We start from the raw sequence: 15,170 nt of genomic DNA, 5'->3' as shown, positions 1-15,170 counted from the left end.
TTGATACAGATATACTAACAGTCACACTGGCAACGCTGTTGTTCTCTGTCCCTTCTTGAAATCTGCTTGTACTCAAAAACAGATAGGGTACAAAGGTTTTGCTATCACAGGCTTATACTTTCATACCTTTCCAAGTTTTACTTTGCAAGTATTGTTTTTTCTTTTTTTTCTTTTTGAGGTAAGATGTCCCTTAACTCCAGTGCCTTGACATTGTTATAAACACATTTCATTTAATATCTAGAATGTCCTTAAGAATTCCCTCTGGAGGAATTTTACAGCAATAAATGGGTCTTTGCATCTTTAATAAGATTTTCCAACTTTCATTCCCACACTTTCAGACAGAAAAGATATTTGAATTAAAGATTGGCAATTGCATTCTTACATCACAGATTTCTCAATGGCAACATCTCAGTAAAGGTACTGCACACACTGCTATATTATGCAAGTCTTTGGTATTCCTTCATTTTTTCACATAACCCCTGAGTTTAGAATCTGACTGCATTTTACATGCCCCCTCCCACCATCTCTCTCTTCCTTCACTGCTACTTAAACCTCATTTGTTTTGCAGTTCTTCACAGTCCTTCAGTGTTTGCTTGCCAGTTGATTGAACTGCTCTAACAAAACAAGGGGTTATCAAAAAACCAAAACCTTTCCCTATACTGCTAACTAGCCATGAAATACTTTTGTTGCATTAGTTAACACTTCCTCATAATAAAGTCAGTAACAGTGTCAAATGAGAGAAGAGGGAGACAACATCCTGTCTGATGCCAGTGTCTGTGTTCAGTCACACACTCAACTCAGTATTTACTTTAACTGTGCACACTGATCTTTGACACAGGCCTTGGTGAGAATTATTTTTGTTGGCATTTCAAAACATTTAAAAATGTTTGTGCTGAACTTCAGTGGAGGCTGTTGCATGCTTTCTTTAAGAGCAACAAAATTTATGGGTAGTTCTTGCCATTTTAGTTATTCTTGAAATATTCTTGAAACATGATTTTCTGGATAGGAATCTAGGTTGCGTTTACCTTGGCTTTACCTTAAATTTCATTATCTTCTGCTGTTAAAGATGATGTGTAGGATGTTACCTGCTCCTGAAAGCTATTATTTTCATAATTCAGGCTCACTTTCTTTGCTACTTTTCTTGTAATTCAATTTATTCATTGTTCTATAACTGTTATTAGGTGATATCCTTAATTGAAAGAAAATGCAAATCCTTTTTAGCATCCCTTGAAAGTGTTCTCTCAGCTGTTCTTGCTACTTTTGTGACGTTAAGCTCCTTTCTTGGTTAAACTAAAGAGGTTCTTCAGCTGGCTAGAACTTGCATGAATGATAAAGTACTTGATTACCATTTTTTTTTAGTAGCTACTCCATGTTTACTCTTTGTCTCCTTCAAGGCATTTATGGTTAGAGGTTTTGCTACTGCTTCTGCTGGAAATGTTTTTGACAAATTAATATGAAATTTGGCTTTTTACCCTTCCTTAATAAAATCCAAACTTTAACAGAACTTAAATCTGCCTGAGAGCCAACACTATATGGCCTCATATTCTGAAGGACTAATGCAAATTATGACCCTTGACTGAAGACACACATTTAAAATCTGAAATAGCAGGTAGCTAAGCAAACAGAGCCAAACAATTTACTACCTCTAGTACTAGATTAAAAAGAAAAAAAAAGAAAAAACCCACCCAAACCTTTCTTTGCTTAGAGTGTCTAGAACATGATAAAAGACTTAGAGAGATTACCACAATAGCATGGTTGCCTAGTATTAGTTACTATATAATAAAATTCTTCCTTGTGAACGTTGCTGCAGAGAAAATGTAGGGAGAGATTATTAAATGCATGAAGTACGATTAAATCCTTGTGTGGGAACTGACATATCACAGAACCATCAGTTATAATGGCTGGCTTGGTCTGAGATCACCAGCAAACACAATATAAATTGAATGGAAGAATGGTTTAAAGAAGCCTGGGGGATAAACTGCAAAATGTAGCTATTGTGGTTCCCCAGACATTTGCTATCCCAGACCCTTAATCTACACCCACTCAACCTTGTCAGCGTGACAGAGTATTAGTATAATGGGCAATGAGGTGAACATGCAGAAAGCAGGAGCAGACTGCAGTTGCTGTCACACATGAGACAACATACTAAAAAAACTGCACACCCGTACAAAAATTTTAAGAATCGCTATATAGTCAGCACACGCTGGAAGCACGGTTCTAGTTGCAGCAGCAACATTTTTAACCTAGAATGATTCCAAACTACCCATGGGTATTCTACAGGCAGTGGACATTCTTCTTCCAGTGCATACAAATTTTAAAGAAGTTGAGATTTAATAGGCCTTTTCTGATCCTACTTTGATCTCACATTTAGGAAATTTTATTGACTTCACTGGAGGCCTACATGACTCAGATGAAAATATCGCCTTGTAATCCTTTAAGAAACCATAACGAAGATAGATACTAACAGTAGCTATACAAATGTAAAAATCAAACTCGTGAGGCTATAGGGCATGTTTATTCCATGATGGAATGCCTCGGATTATTATACCAACATCTTTGCAAGCAAAGATACCCATCTGGCAACAGCTGTTTAAAAGGTTATATAACGCCAACAGAAACACTAGTATGTGACAACCTTTAAAAGTAGGCCCTGAAATCCAAATGCAAGCATATTGCATTACATAGTACTACTGGGATATTTGCTTTTATAGCACTCTTTCCACAGAGATAAATTCACCATAGTTTGTGTTAATCAAAGATATATACCATATTGAGTGCATAAATATATCTTACTATTGAAAGCTTTGCCGGAAACATTTGGTCCATTTGTGCAAAGCAGACATGGGTTCCAATGACTATTTCAGACTAAAAAAATTTGAGGGCTCCAGATATCACTTAAAAGTTTGACCTGCAAATTGGAAAACTGTGAACGTTTTCAATACTTATCATATATCACTCCATATTATTCTTGTTCTTTTCAAAAATATCAGCTTTGTCTGGGTGCTCTTTTTGTAAAATATAGATATTCTCTGAGTAACACAAAGAATGGGTAAGTCAATACAAATGTGTTACTGTGACTGCAAAATAGATACAAACGTGACAATTATTGCTATGGTCTGCTTTTCAAAAATACTTACAAATCAAACCTCCTTGAAGAACATAAGATCTGCAGCTGATCAATATCTTTGCTTATTTAGTCACAATCTTGATTTCCCCATCAGGAATAGTTAGATGCTCATGTTGTCAGCTAGTCCTTTCCAGACTGCAAACACAATCTTTCCTCCCACATTGCCTGTCCTCCCTCTTGCCAACTGTATGGCCCTCTCTGGGATGTATAGTTTAGCTCTGCTTTCCTTAGTGTCCTCAATTCATGGTTTTGCAATTCAGACATGAACAGGTGCTGTGAACCAGGTAAATTCCTACAGCACCTACTTTAGAGACACTAAACAAAACTACGGAGGAACAGATTAAATCCTAACAGTACATATTTCCATGAAATAGATGATCACTTTTACATTCTTCATTAGCATTATCTATGATAAAAAAATTGATGCTGTTAATACATGTTGAATATGAAAAGAACAGATACAGTGATTACTGAGTAACCTAAAGGATCTCTTGTCTTCTGCAATATTATAAGGTAACTCAGAACTACACTTCTATCAATCGTTTAGTCAACTGCTTGAGTTTCTCTCCAACAACAAATTTTATATTGTTTTAACTCATAGGTACTTTTGCTCTATCTTTTGGTAACTAAAATGACAGGAAAAACCTTAACAAGCCATTCCAATCTGATAAACCTTCAAAACACAACAACAAAAAATAGACAGGAACATAATCCACTGGACATAGTCTATTCTTCACTACCCAGAGCAAACGGAGAAGCACAGTTATCTGCAGACAGCAAAACCAAACGTGATTTACAAAAACGTACAACAAGAGCACAGGAGGGAAATGACTGGTCACTGTTCCTGTTGACTGCGGACTGCAGAGATTCCCTGGGGACTGTCCACCTAAGGCAGGAACACCGCTATCTGGCTTCCAGATTTGAAACGGCTCAAGCAAAGCCTGTCTGGGTATTTCTGCACCATGGCCAATACACTCTGGGACAATATGCTCATCAAGGGGAATAAAGAAGTAATTTTCATGTAGGTATAACAATACAGATACGTCCGCAGAATTAGGCAAACCAAAATATACTGCAATTAAATGGTTTGTTCAAGTTTTCTTCCATCACCAAAACAAAAAGAAAAAATAAAAGCAAGTTATATAGTAATTAATTCTATTCTTATTTACTTTTTATTTAGAATTTTCTAGCAGAGGTTTTTTTTTTTTTTTTTTTAAGGCAGTACAATAGTTCATGCACAATGACAAAATCACGCATTGAGATTCTTGCAACTTTAACTTTTTTTGTGTAATACTGAGGGAAGGGAATCATCATAGGATAAGAAAAAATGACAATTTCTATTTTAATGAATTCTAACTGATAAGCATAGAAAGTTAATCTTTCTACATTAGTTACAGCAAAGTTCCAGTTTTACTTCCCATTATACATGTTTCTGATACAGTGTAAAATGACTGCAAATGCTCATGAATGAGAAACTGAACATTCTTGGGAAAAAAAGCCAGTAAAGGAAGAATTTTACTCAGCTCTATACAGCCTTTGTTCTAAATAGTAATTAAATGCTTAACATGCTTTTTGCATTCACATTAATGCCTAGCAGTTCTTATCTCCACAGCTGCTTGAAACGGTTCTCAAACACTAGGTAGGCATAAGAAAGAAAACATAGCTTCTGTCTGCTTCTGCATAACCAAATAAAATGTAGGCAAGCATTCAAAATCCTAATCAGTTTAAACAGATCTCACTCTTTAGCAAGGTTAGAAAGAACAGTAAGTTATTATGTAGAAAGCCAAATAAAGTAAAAGAAAACAAATGAAGATGTTATAGGCTAATCTAATGGAAAACAGAATGGTATTGTTTATTGTTGTATTATTTTAACAATATTAAATTATTCTAATATTTCTGCCCCTTCTGTTCTGCAAATACATGATACTTGACATTATATAGCTTAAAATAACAGCCTGATGTTCAGTGTAATAAGAAAGGCTTTATAGGCTAAAAGCCATCTGTTGCAATTACACTCGTTTTCTGAAATCTGGACCAAAAACCTTTAGACATTGTCAATTATGTGCCCTTGATAAAGTATGAGTCATCTTAAAGGAGTTTGGCATAGAGATGCAATTTTCATGGAAACAGTCTGCTGAGAGAACAGACTGAATGTATTCTAAATATGGCCATGTAAATGGTCATATTGATTAAAAGATTCTCAAATAAGAGATGAAAATATGGCAGTATAATTCACTCTTCCAGGTCTGAAATTTTATTGGGAAATATTTTGTAGGTATTCCATAGTTTTTATCTCAAATATTATTTTCAGCACTTTTCTGTGAGATCATCAATATGATTATTTGGCAAAAAAACATTAATTAAAAATATGTAAACCATAAGGTCTGGAACTTCTTCCCACACTACGGTAAGAAATGTATCTCCAGATGCTAATAATTAAGGCATTAAAGGGCAAACTGAGCACCCACCTCCACAGCTGCAGAAACTCCCACAGAAGTAAAGCAGTGTGGTTACATCGCTTAAGAGTGTGGGTAGATTGGGAAGAGCCCTTTAGTGCTTCTGCACAACATGGAAGCCAGATCAAAAGGGCTTCTAGTGTAGGCAACATGTTGGCTCTGGACAGCACCAGGTGGAATGGGTATGTACCTCCCACATATGATGCTACATGAGGCATGGAGAACAGATGTTCTCAGAGCCTCCTTGGGTATCACCAGTCTTCTGGCGTTGCTCATGGCTACACATATATGCAGAACAGAGGTCTCTGGTTAAACAACATTCATGTAGATCTCTGAAATAACAGGAATCACCACAGATAATATGTTAGTGGGAACCTTGTTGAACAGATGTGTTCAAATCCAAAACCAAATGTTTGGAGTGACCATTTCTAAAAATATACAGCCAAACAGGAAAGATGCTTCCCTTCTTTTCCCTGACCAGCTTCTCATCTATTCAGGCATGGGACTGGGTAGCAGGCAGTCATTATACTAGGTAAGTGTTAAATGTAAAGCGTTTATTGTGGCTAAAAGTTACAGTGGACTAAAACAGGGATGGGAATGTTTCAAAACCAAAAAGTAATTAAAACAAAACTTTTCTATTCAAATACCTAGGTACACATTTGAAAGCCTCAGATTGTTATCACAACTGTCAGACTTTGGTATATATTGATTTGAATTAAATTATTTTTAAATATATTTCAAAATACTTCCAGATTCTTTTATTAGATGTGATTTTCTAGGCATAGCTATTTATTCACTTATTGAGATGTCAGTAGTTAAATCAAGTTCCCTGCATAGTCTGAGAGCGTGTAAATATTTCACTCCATACATATTTAAGAACCGAGAAGTTTGTGAGCTGTGCTGCACAACACACTTGTCCAACAGGTAAGCATACAAGGTCTGGAATTTACTATGAATTCTATTGCCAAGGATCGATAATATTTTCTCTTCTACATTTTTGATTAACCTACATTAATTTGAGGTGGTTTTAGCTACTATAATAGTAGGTAAGCATGTATTTTTTATAAATAGAATTTCTTTAGATCCCAAATGATGCAAACTAAATATGCCAGCAAGAGAATCTGTCTTCTACCTCTAGCAGAGAGAGTCAGAATCACAGTCTGAAGTAAATGAAGCCAAAATGTTGACACACTCTCTTTCTCAAAATTGCATCATTTTAAAATGATCTAGTTACAAAACGCTGTCATACTCTATCAATTGAAAACTAATAGCTTTGAACAACAGAGTTACAACTTAATATCTGTCTTAAGGTACAATAATTTACTTGTACTTGCAACTGAAAAATAAGATCCATATATCAAGGAGAAAGGTCTAATTTCCAAGACTTTCACAAATCCTTGCTTTGTTGGATTCTAAAATGGATGGCTGACTTTTATTAAACAGCTATTATCTGGTGATTGAAAAAGGCAACTCTACTTTAAAAGATGTTTTGAAACTTGGTATTTTAATCTTTCTCACAAATTCATCTATGTTCTCTTACAAATAAAATGGTCTTTGCTTAGGTCTCTAATTAAACCATTTACATTTCTCTTTCTAGAAAACACCAAAGAAAAGCTACCAATAAACATTTTTAAACCCTCATCTGTAAATATGTAGCTATCACATATGAGACATAACATAGAATACAAGTTGTATATTTATCAAAACACTAAAAACTCCTCTGAGTACTTCCCTGGGTGACCTAAACAGCTTACCTTGAAAAATGTTCCCACTGCAATCACAGGATGATAAAGCCTTTGGTTTTACTCTCATTTATATTGGTAGAGATACAGTACATGTGCATGCACAACTGAACACAGTGTAGATTAAAATCTCTACAACAGAACTGAAAGAGATAAGGGGAGTGATTGAACATCTACAATATTTACAAATGCAAGTAATTTGCAAGGGGAATTCGTGGAATGTTTAAGAAAGATAAAAGTTTTCTTCACTATTAATGCTTCAAAAGAAGCCCTTAATATATCTTTTTTGTTTTGTACACAGAAATATTTTAGGTACCTGAATGGGAACCCTAAAATGTTTAAGTTTACTATTAACTTTTTCCTAATGTAAGGCATTGCCTCCTGAGGTTAACTTTGGTCAGGGCAGGTTACTTATGATGCACCACAGCCTTCCAGGAGAGCAATCTGTACTGCAGAGAGCATTTCTGAACTAACATATTCCCATCACTTGCAGAGGTGTACTCTCTCAGCAGCAGGTTTCAATTACGCAGGACATCATGTCAGGATCTGCGCTTCTCACCACAAACGCTGGACGTAAGGTGATGTAAGAAACGATAAGGCTGGTGAGGCAGAGAAAACCTCATGTGGGAGACAGGTTGGGGCTGCTTCTCCACGTGGAGCAGAGCAGGAAGATGCTACCTGGCTGCCACAGGGGACCAGTAAGGGTGAAGCGCTGGAGGAGCCAAGCAAGGGTCCTGGGCTGAGACCCCAGCTTGGAGATGGATGAAGTAAAGCTGCAAGGGAGCCCCAGCAAGAGCTGGATAAGCAGGAGGGCACAGGGTAGGACAGCCGCCTCAGGGAAAGCCAAGACATTACGTCACTTAAGTAAGTGAGAAAATTAGGCAGAGAGAGCATCATCAAATACTCACTTTTTGCCCTTTCACTCCACTGCAGTCACATTTTCCACAACCAGAACAACCCTGAAAATAAAAGAGAAACTAAGGATTAATTTTTTTGAACTGGGTGCCAGATCATACCAAAAAGAACTAGAGATGTCATTAATGCCACACAGATTACAAAGACGTAAACATGGAGAATGTCAACAGTTCACTAAAGTCCAATGCAATGTTTTATTATCTTTGTATAAATGTACACTTCTACTCTCACAGTATAACAAAAAATGCCATTGTAAAATTTAAAAAATGTAGTTTTTAAACCAGAAAAAAAATTGCTATGTTATTTTTAAATCATTATATTTTGGGCCATCATTTTAAAATAGCTAATTTTTATACTATATACATACATACATATACATATATATGTATATATATATATATATATATATACACACTCTGCATCTAGCAACACGAATGTTTCAATTTAACACAATTGGTGGACTTTCCTCTAAGGATTCTGCATTTATACATTTAAAGACTAATAAAGAGATTACTTTTAAAATTCTAACACCAATGTGTAAAGAAATGGCTTGCATTTTGCACAAATATTTAATCTGTATATATATGTTCCATTGTTTTGGGGAGATAGGGATGGTGAAACTGCAGTTCATGATTTATCTTCTACAGTTATAGAGAAAAATATCAGACTTTATAAAGAACCAAACCACACGTTCTTCAAGTCACATAATTTTGTCCATACCTTTTAGACATTTACCATGAGATCTCTTAATATTGATTTACTAATTTTTTTAAATCAGTTATTAACAATTTTCAGAAAGCAGGACGACAGTTTTAGAAGGAAAGTAAAATATTCATATCATTACCACAGTAAGCTGTATATATGACAAGGACATCTGAACATAGTATATGAAATCAAGTCAAACCACAGCCTTCAATATTGCAAACTGTTCCAGATTTAAAATATTAGAAATAGAGGCAACTGCTATGGTCGTTCTGGTACTATTTCCCACACTTGATACATTTCAAATAACCTTTTTTTTTTTTTTTTTTTGTCTCTTTCTTGTCTTTTGTAATGTCTAACTGTAATTATCATTATGATGAGACTGCTTCCATTCAGTAAAAGCATATTCCTTGCACAGAATGCATTGAAAACATGAGTAAAATATAAATAATATGAACTATTTTCTAGCATACAGATTCTTATTCTGAGATAGGCTTTTCTTAGCAAGATCTACCTCACAGGGCTTCTACATGAGATAAACTAGAGTCAACATACAGCCAACTTACACCTCCAGAAAATGTCAATACTTCAGTAGAAATTTTGAGAGACTCTCAAGCCTATTCAGATTATTTGATATGAAATTCTGGAGGACAAAGAGACAGGAGGGCTTGGGAGAGGGTGTTTTTATTTCAGGAGGGAAGGATGGTGCACTGTGAAGTTGACCTAGCTAGTCCTAACAGCTGATTCCCTCACATGAAATACTCATTTCATGCATCATTTTCCCTGGAAGGGAGGAAGGGGAGATCTTGCTTAGCTTAGCTGTCTGACAAAGGGAGCTTAACAGGAATAAGTGCCACTAAAAGCTTTCATGTCTCTGTTCACATAAGCCATGTGGTGGAGACTTGAGAGATTTGGAGGGTTGTTTGATTGTATTGAGTCAACAGTAACCAAACAATTTCTATGACAATCACAAAGAACAACTAATTTTTTGCAAAACAAGAAAGGTGACAGCATCTGAGAGAAAGGGTGAGTCTGATTAGTTATGGACTCACTAGGTAAAGGTTTACAGTTGCTTTGCGTTATCAAAGCATTTCAGCGCACTCAGGTGCATCTAGCCTACTCCTCCCTCTTCCTCCTCATAGTCATGAAGCAACTTGGGAGTAACTCAGCAGTCTTTATCACTTTGACAGTTGTTAGACCCAATAGAAACAAACTAGAGGGAAAACAAGCAAAAAAAAATTTTATCACTGAATATCCACCGCAGCAACTGATATCTTTCAACAGCTTCATGAAGTAGCTATCCAGAAGTAGCCCCAGAAGCAGTCAGGGAATGCATTACCCCAAAGTGAGTTCTCAGCAAGGATGTCGAGAGCCCAGCCCTTAACACCTATGGATTCCACGGTCAACAGAGACCTCGGTACTTCCAGGAAATAAAAACAAATGCATCTAATCCATCCTGAGATTAAAAATAAATAAATAGATTTTCTTTTAAAATAAAGCATCAAAGAGATCTTGGGTTGCTGAAAATAAAATTATAAAAGGCTCTCAAATTCTTTTCCTCTTGTTGAGAACTTACTCTTTTGTATGTAGAGCCATTGATTTGTTGCATAAAGTCAAACTTTCTCCATATTCATATAAAGCAAAATTATTTCTCTTACATTATTGCAGTAGTATACCATAATGATATATTGTGAATGCAAATAAAAATGAAAAGCAACACTGAACTGAAGGAGTGTAAAGCCTATAGAAAGAAAATTAAATACCAATACAATATCAGCACATGCTACAACTCCAATTCAGTACGATCAAAGAGGGAAAAGCGCCACCCACTGAACTGTCAGTGTTATTTCTTGCAGTACGTGGTTTTACCTAGAAAAACGTTGGACCGCCCATTTCAAGAATTGACCTAGTGTGCCCTTCCTTAGTTTTTCAGACCTGATGAGATCACAGCTGGAAGACGCATACTTACAGATCATGCTTCCTCCTCCAGCATCATGTAGAATGTTATCAGTTTTATCAACACATCCCTTAAATTCAGAAAAAATCTGTTTTAATTGCATCTGGGAATGTAATTAAAATACGTCAGTGAATCATTATAAACATCTGTTTTCAAGTTTATCCCTGTATATTTCCTTCGGCCTGTTATTTAACATGCATATTTTTTTAAAAGACAGACATGTTGTTGTTGATTTTTAATTGGGTTTTGTTCTTAAATTTAGAATGGTCAGAAGAATGGACTTGTGCCTTCAGGTCTCCTTTTGTGCTCCTAAAAATGATGCCATTATACTCATTTTTTCCTGTTTCTTAAATATCAGATTATTCTAATCAAATACACGGAAGGTAAGTTGTATTGAGCTTCAGGGAGCACAGCTCCTCCTGAGCACGTCTGAGAGAACACAGCTGCATACGGTCCTATTGACCAAGTACTGCAGCCTGCTATACCAACATAGGTCACCTGTTCTACAAAATCATGCTGTTGTTTTACAGTAGCAGCATCTCCTGCTATTACTGACTATAAGCTCTGCAAGTGGAAGGAAGACTGACAGCTATTACTGCCTTCCATTACTGGGAGCTACTAAAGCGTATTTTTGACTCTGAGGGATGTGATGATACAACTAATAACATCCTGCACATGCTAGGAGGAAATAAGATTTTTTTTCTTCTTAGTACTCTGGGAGGATCGGAGGGCCAGACTAAAAAAAGCTTTCAGGTCAAGGGTCTGTTTAGGAGGTCAAAGGAACATGTAATGAGGTGGGAAACAGAGATGGTTACAGTAGGATAAGAACCACAGTTCGCATTCACTTGACCAAGTGTAGATATAAACATCTATACCAGTTACTGCAGTCTCCCTTTATTCAATCGCAAGAAACAGACATTTTTTGGGGGAATTCATCTCATCTGTTTTTGAAGTTTGCTTTGATTTGAGCTGAATCACATTTTGGAGGACTAAGCAGGAGAAGGTGAAATGGGCACAAGGGAAGTATGCATTATGTATGAGAATTAGGGGAAAAATGGAGCAAAAAGTGATAGGGTCAAACAGAAGGGTATCTAGGCAGAATAGGATACAGAATAATAATAAGTCTTTGTTCCTCAGAAAGTATTAGAAATTTAGCTGAGTATCTATTAGTAATAAAGGAGATCTGCATTTCTGATATCCATTTAGGAATGATTTCTGAACCTTGCACAATCAAGTCATAAGTGGAAAATTTATCACAAAGGCACAAAGATAATCTTTGCAAGATAAATGAGCAGAAAGTGTGCCAATTATTGCTTACTTCTAAAGTGTTACAATTTTAAGCCGGTCTCACGGTAACAAGAATCCAGTTCATGATTTCCCACCACATAGGTAATGAGAGAAATCAAGAGAAACGGTTTCATCCTATCTCCTACCCATCCTCTTTGAAATGACATGTTCTTCAGGAACTGCACGGAGTTAGGAACAATCACTGATGTCCTTCAACTGCAAAACTAAAAAGGAATGGTGCTGTGCAGGAAGTTCAATTTAGGTGTGGGGAATGAAAAGGAAGGCTCTTTATGCCTTGTGTAGGAGCCAATTATAGACTAATCCAAAGATTTTTCCAGATGCACTATGATACCTCACACATTTTGCATGATAGACTTAGCATTTTTCAAATACTCATAGCTTCCTCACACTTCAGACCAGCCTGTTATATACTATTTGATAGCATTCATTTTATCTCACTCCTCCCACAAAATACCAGTTAGCCCAGAAGCAGAAGCTCATTTTAGCACTATAAATTGTTCCATTTTTTTGACAAGCATTTCCGTTCTGTTTCATTCTCCCAGACTGTCTGCAACTGATAATAAGTTCAGTGAATCATGCTTGCAAATCAGTATAAAACTATAAAAAGATCATGTCCCTTTAACATTGCACATATGAAAGAGCTACATGCAGATAAAATATTTGTCTAAAAGAGCGATTCATTTACTGTTATAGTAACATAAAGTTCTGAAAAAGTACTGCTAACGAAGAGATCTCCCAAACCAGACCTCTGTCTTTGATGAATTTGGTACAAAACCTCAGGAGTACTAAGCTCTGCAAGTGACATAGCTGAGAAGCTTCTAAAAGTTCCTGCAACAGATGGAAGAAACTCTGCTCTGCAATTCATTTTCTAACACATCTGTGAGGTCTTAGCTACAGATTTCTGCATTTTGCTCTGTTTTTTCCATGTCCAGCTACTTCCCTGGCATTTTGAGGACTCTGCTTGGAACGCGTACAGAAACAATACAAACAGCCAGATTAACAGTCTGCGAGGGAGACAACTGCCATATTTGGACATGCACCATTTCTGGAGACTACAGATATCACCAAAGAAAATACGAAGGCAGAGTCGGTTCTTGGACGCTCATCTCTCTTACAGAAGGGAGTTTTTAAAGCCAACATGTAGTTCTCTTTCCCACAACGTAAGATCAAAGTCTGCTTGCTGAGTTGCAGTGCCCTTTTATGAAAGAAGCCTATAAAACTTCAGTGCAGCAGATCCTGCCCAGAACCTGAGACAAAACATGACGCATGAACAGTAAACACAGATGAAGCAGGAAAAGGAATATGTAATTGCACTGACTAAATGTGCACACTACGTGCACACTATTCAAATTCATTTTGTTGTTTTAAAAATAATGCTACCAGAAAACAAGAAACAGAAATAGAGAAATGTTACATTACCGGTCTGTTTTTTCAAGTAATCCGAAGTGGTATGGATGAGACAACAGGACTATGGTAAATTTTCACAAAAAAGCTCAGCATCAAATGAAGCATGCTTTTTGCCTCATTATAGACTTAAATTGTTAGCATGTTTGGAAGTCTTGCCAGACGTAGCATTTTTTTTCAGTAAATATGTACAGCTGAACTAAAACTGCCTATTAGCTTACACTAATTGCATAGGTCTTAATCTAACTCAAAGTTTTAAGCACATATATGAGGTAGAAATTTAATAAAACACAAACTATTTACTTAACTCTGTTCCTGTTGAAAATTCATTCACAGGCAACATAATCAGTTCTCCTACCCAAAACACAAGGCCTGAAAGCCCTGTAAATAAGTAACTTATGAGAACAGGACAAATACTAAATTCCTTTGATTCTTCACTGTTTCTAATTAATCGCTGAAATCCTTCAGCAAGTAACAGTAATCATTGTAATGATTTCATCTCATACTTTATTAATTATAAAATAGCATTTTATGTTTAGACATTATGCTTGAACTGATCATGTTTTCTGATGATAGCAGTGGAGATTTCCTCCCTTCCCCACATTGCTTTAGTTCAAAGTCACACCAATTTTGACTATGCTAGTAGAATATGAGTTTGACCACGAAAGCTTTAAGTATGGATCTCTATTTCCACATAATTGCCCTCTTTCCACCCCTATGCTAGCCTAACCACAATGAGGAAGGCCAAGGAAGACTTATTTTTACACAGCAGACACTGCAGTCCTGCCTACTTGCACAAAGGTGCAAGTCATACGTAGCTGACAAAAGAGTTGAATCAATACATGTCTTCAGTTTCCCATCCCACCAAATACGGAAATAGGGAGGTGATGCCAATTGCAGGATGCTTATCTGTTGAATTCCTAACATATTTTCTTCTCTCCTCAGAATGTCAAAATAGCTCCCTGGCTGTATTACTATTCTTGTCTTTACCCTTTAGATATAACTGTATTTGTACAGTTATAATTTGTACTCTGTATTGTACAGAGTAAGTTGAACTGCTCATGTTTTGCAGTCCACTGAAAAGGTCAAAAAAACCCTAAAAAATAACTAGAAAGAAGAGGAAGAAAAGAAAGACTGTCTTAATTGCTTAGTAAAATTTAGATATTTGCCTCTGTAAGATTATTTAGATTTATTTTAGATTTTGGGAAAAGGAGGCTACCATTTTTTTTCCTTGAATAAACATACCAGGATAGAAAGCTTCATTGTTTCCATATCTCACCATACTGTATTTATACAAAAGGAAAAAAGTTGTGATTGAAGGAAACAAGAACTCATTTATTTAAGAAGACCCAAATGACAGAACTTCTAGTTCTGTTTAGATAACACTAACAAGGTATGAATTAGTGTTAACATATGTATTAGCTACAAGGGTTTGACAAATACATTTTGAAACATTATTTTTGGAAGAGTGAGTTGTGTTATGATATATTGGTTGACATGAACTTTGTGGAAGAAAATTTGTCCTGCCTACGCTTGGGTTTTAAAATGCATTTGTAAAA

At 36.1% G+C, this 15,170-nt stretch overlaps 1 protein-coding gene across 1 annotated transcript in view; it reads right to left on the bottom strand.

Moving 5' to 3' along the window:
- COL4A1 (collagen type IV alpha 1 chain) overlaps positions 1-15,170 on the bottom strand; it is a 126,718-nt gene that overhangs the window by 63,171 nt on the left and 48,377 nt on the right. Inside the window, exon 2 of the mRNA XM_062566784.1 lies at positions 8,234-8,284. Within this exon, the coding sequence (XP_062422768.1) occupies positions 8,234-8,284 (51 nt within the window). The remainder of the gene's footprint in view (positions 1-8,233; positions 8,285-15,170) is intronic.

This window comes from Rhea pennata, chromosome 1, assembly GCF_028389875.1.
Source record: "Rhea pennata isolate bPtePen1 chromosome 1, bPtePen1.pri, whole genome shotgun sequence".
Taxonomy (NCBI): domain Eukaryota; kingdom Metazoa; phylum Chordata; class Aves; order Rheiformes; family Rheidae; genus Rhea; species Rhea pennata.
Note: the sequence above shows the minus strand (reverse complement) of the source record. Positions and strands in the feature narration are given on the sequence as shown.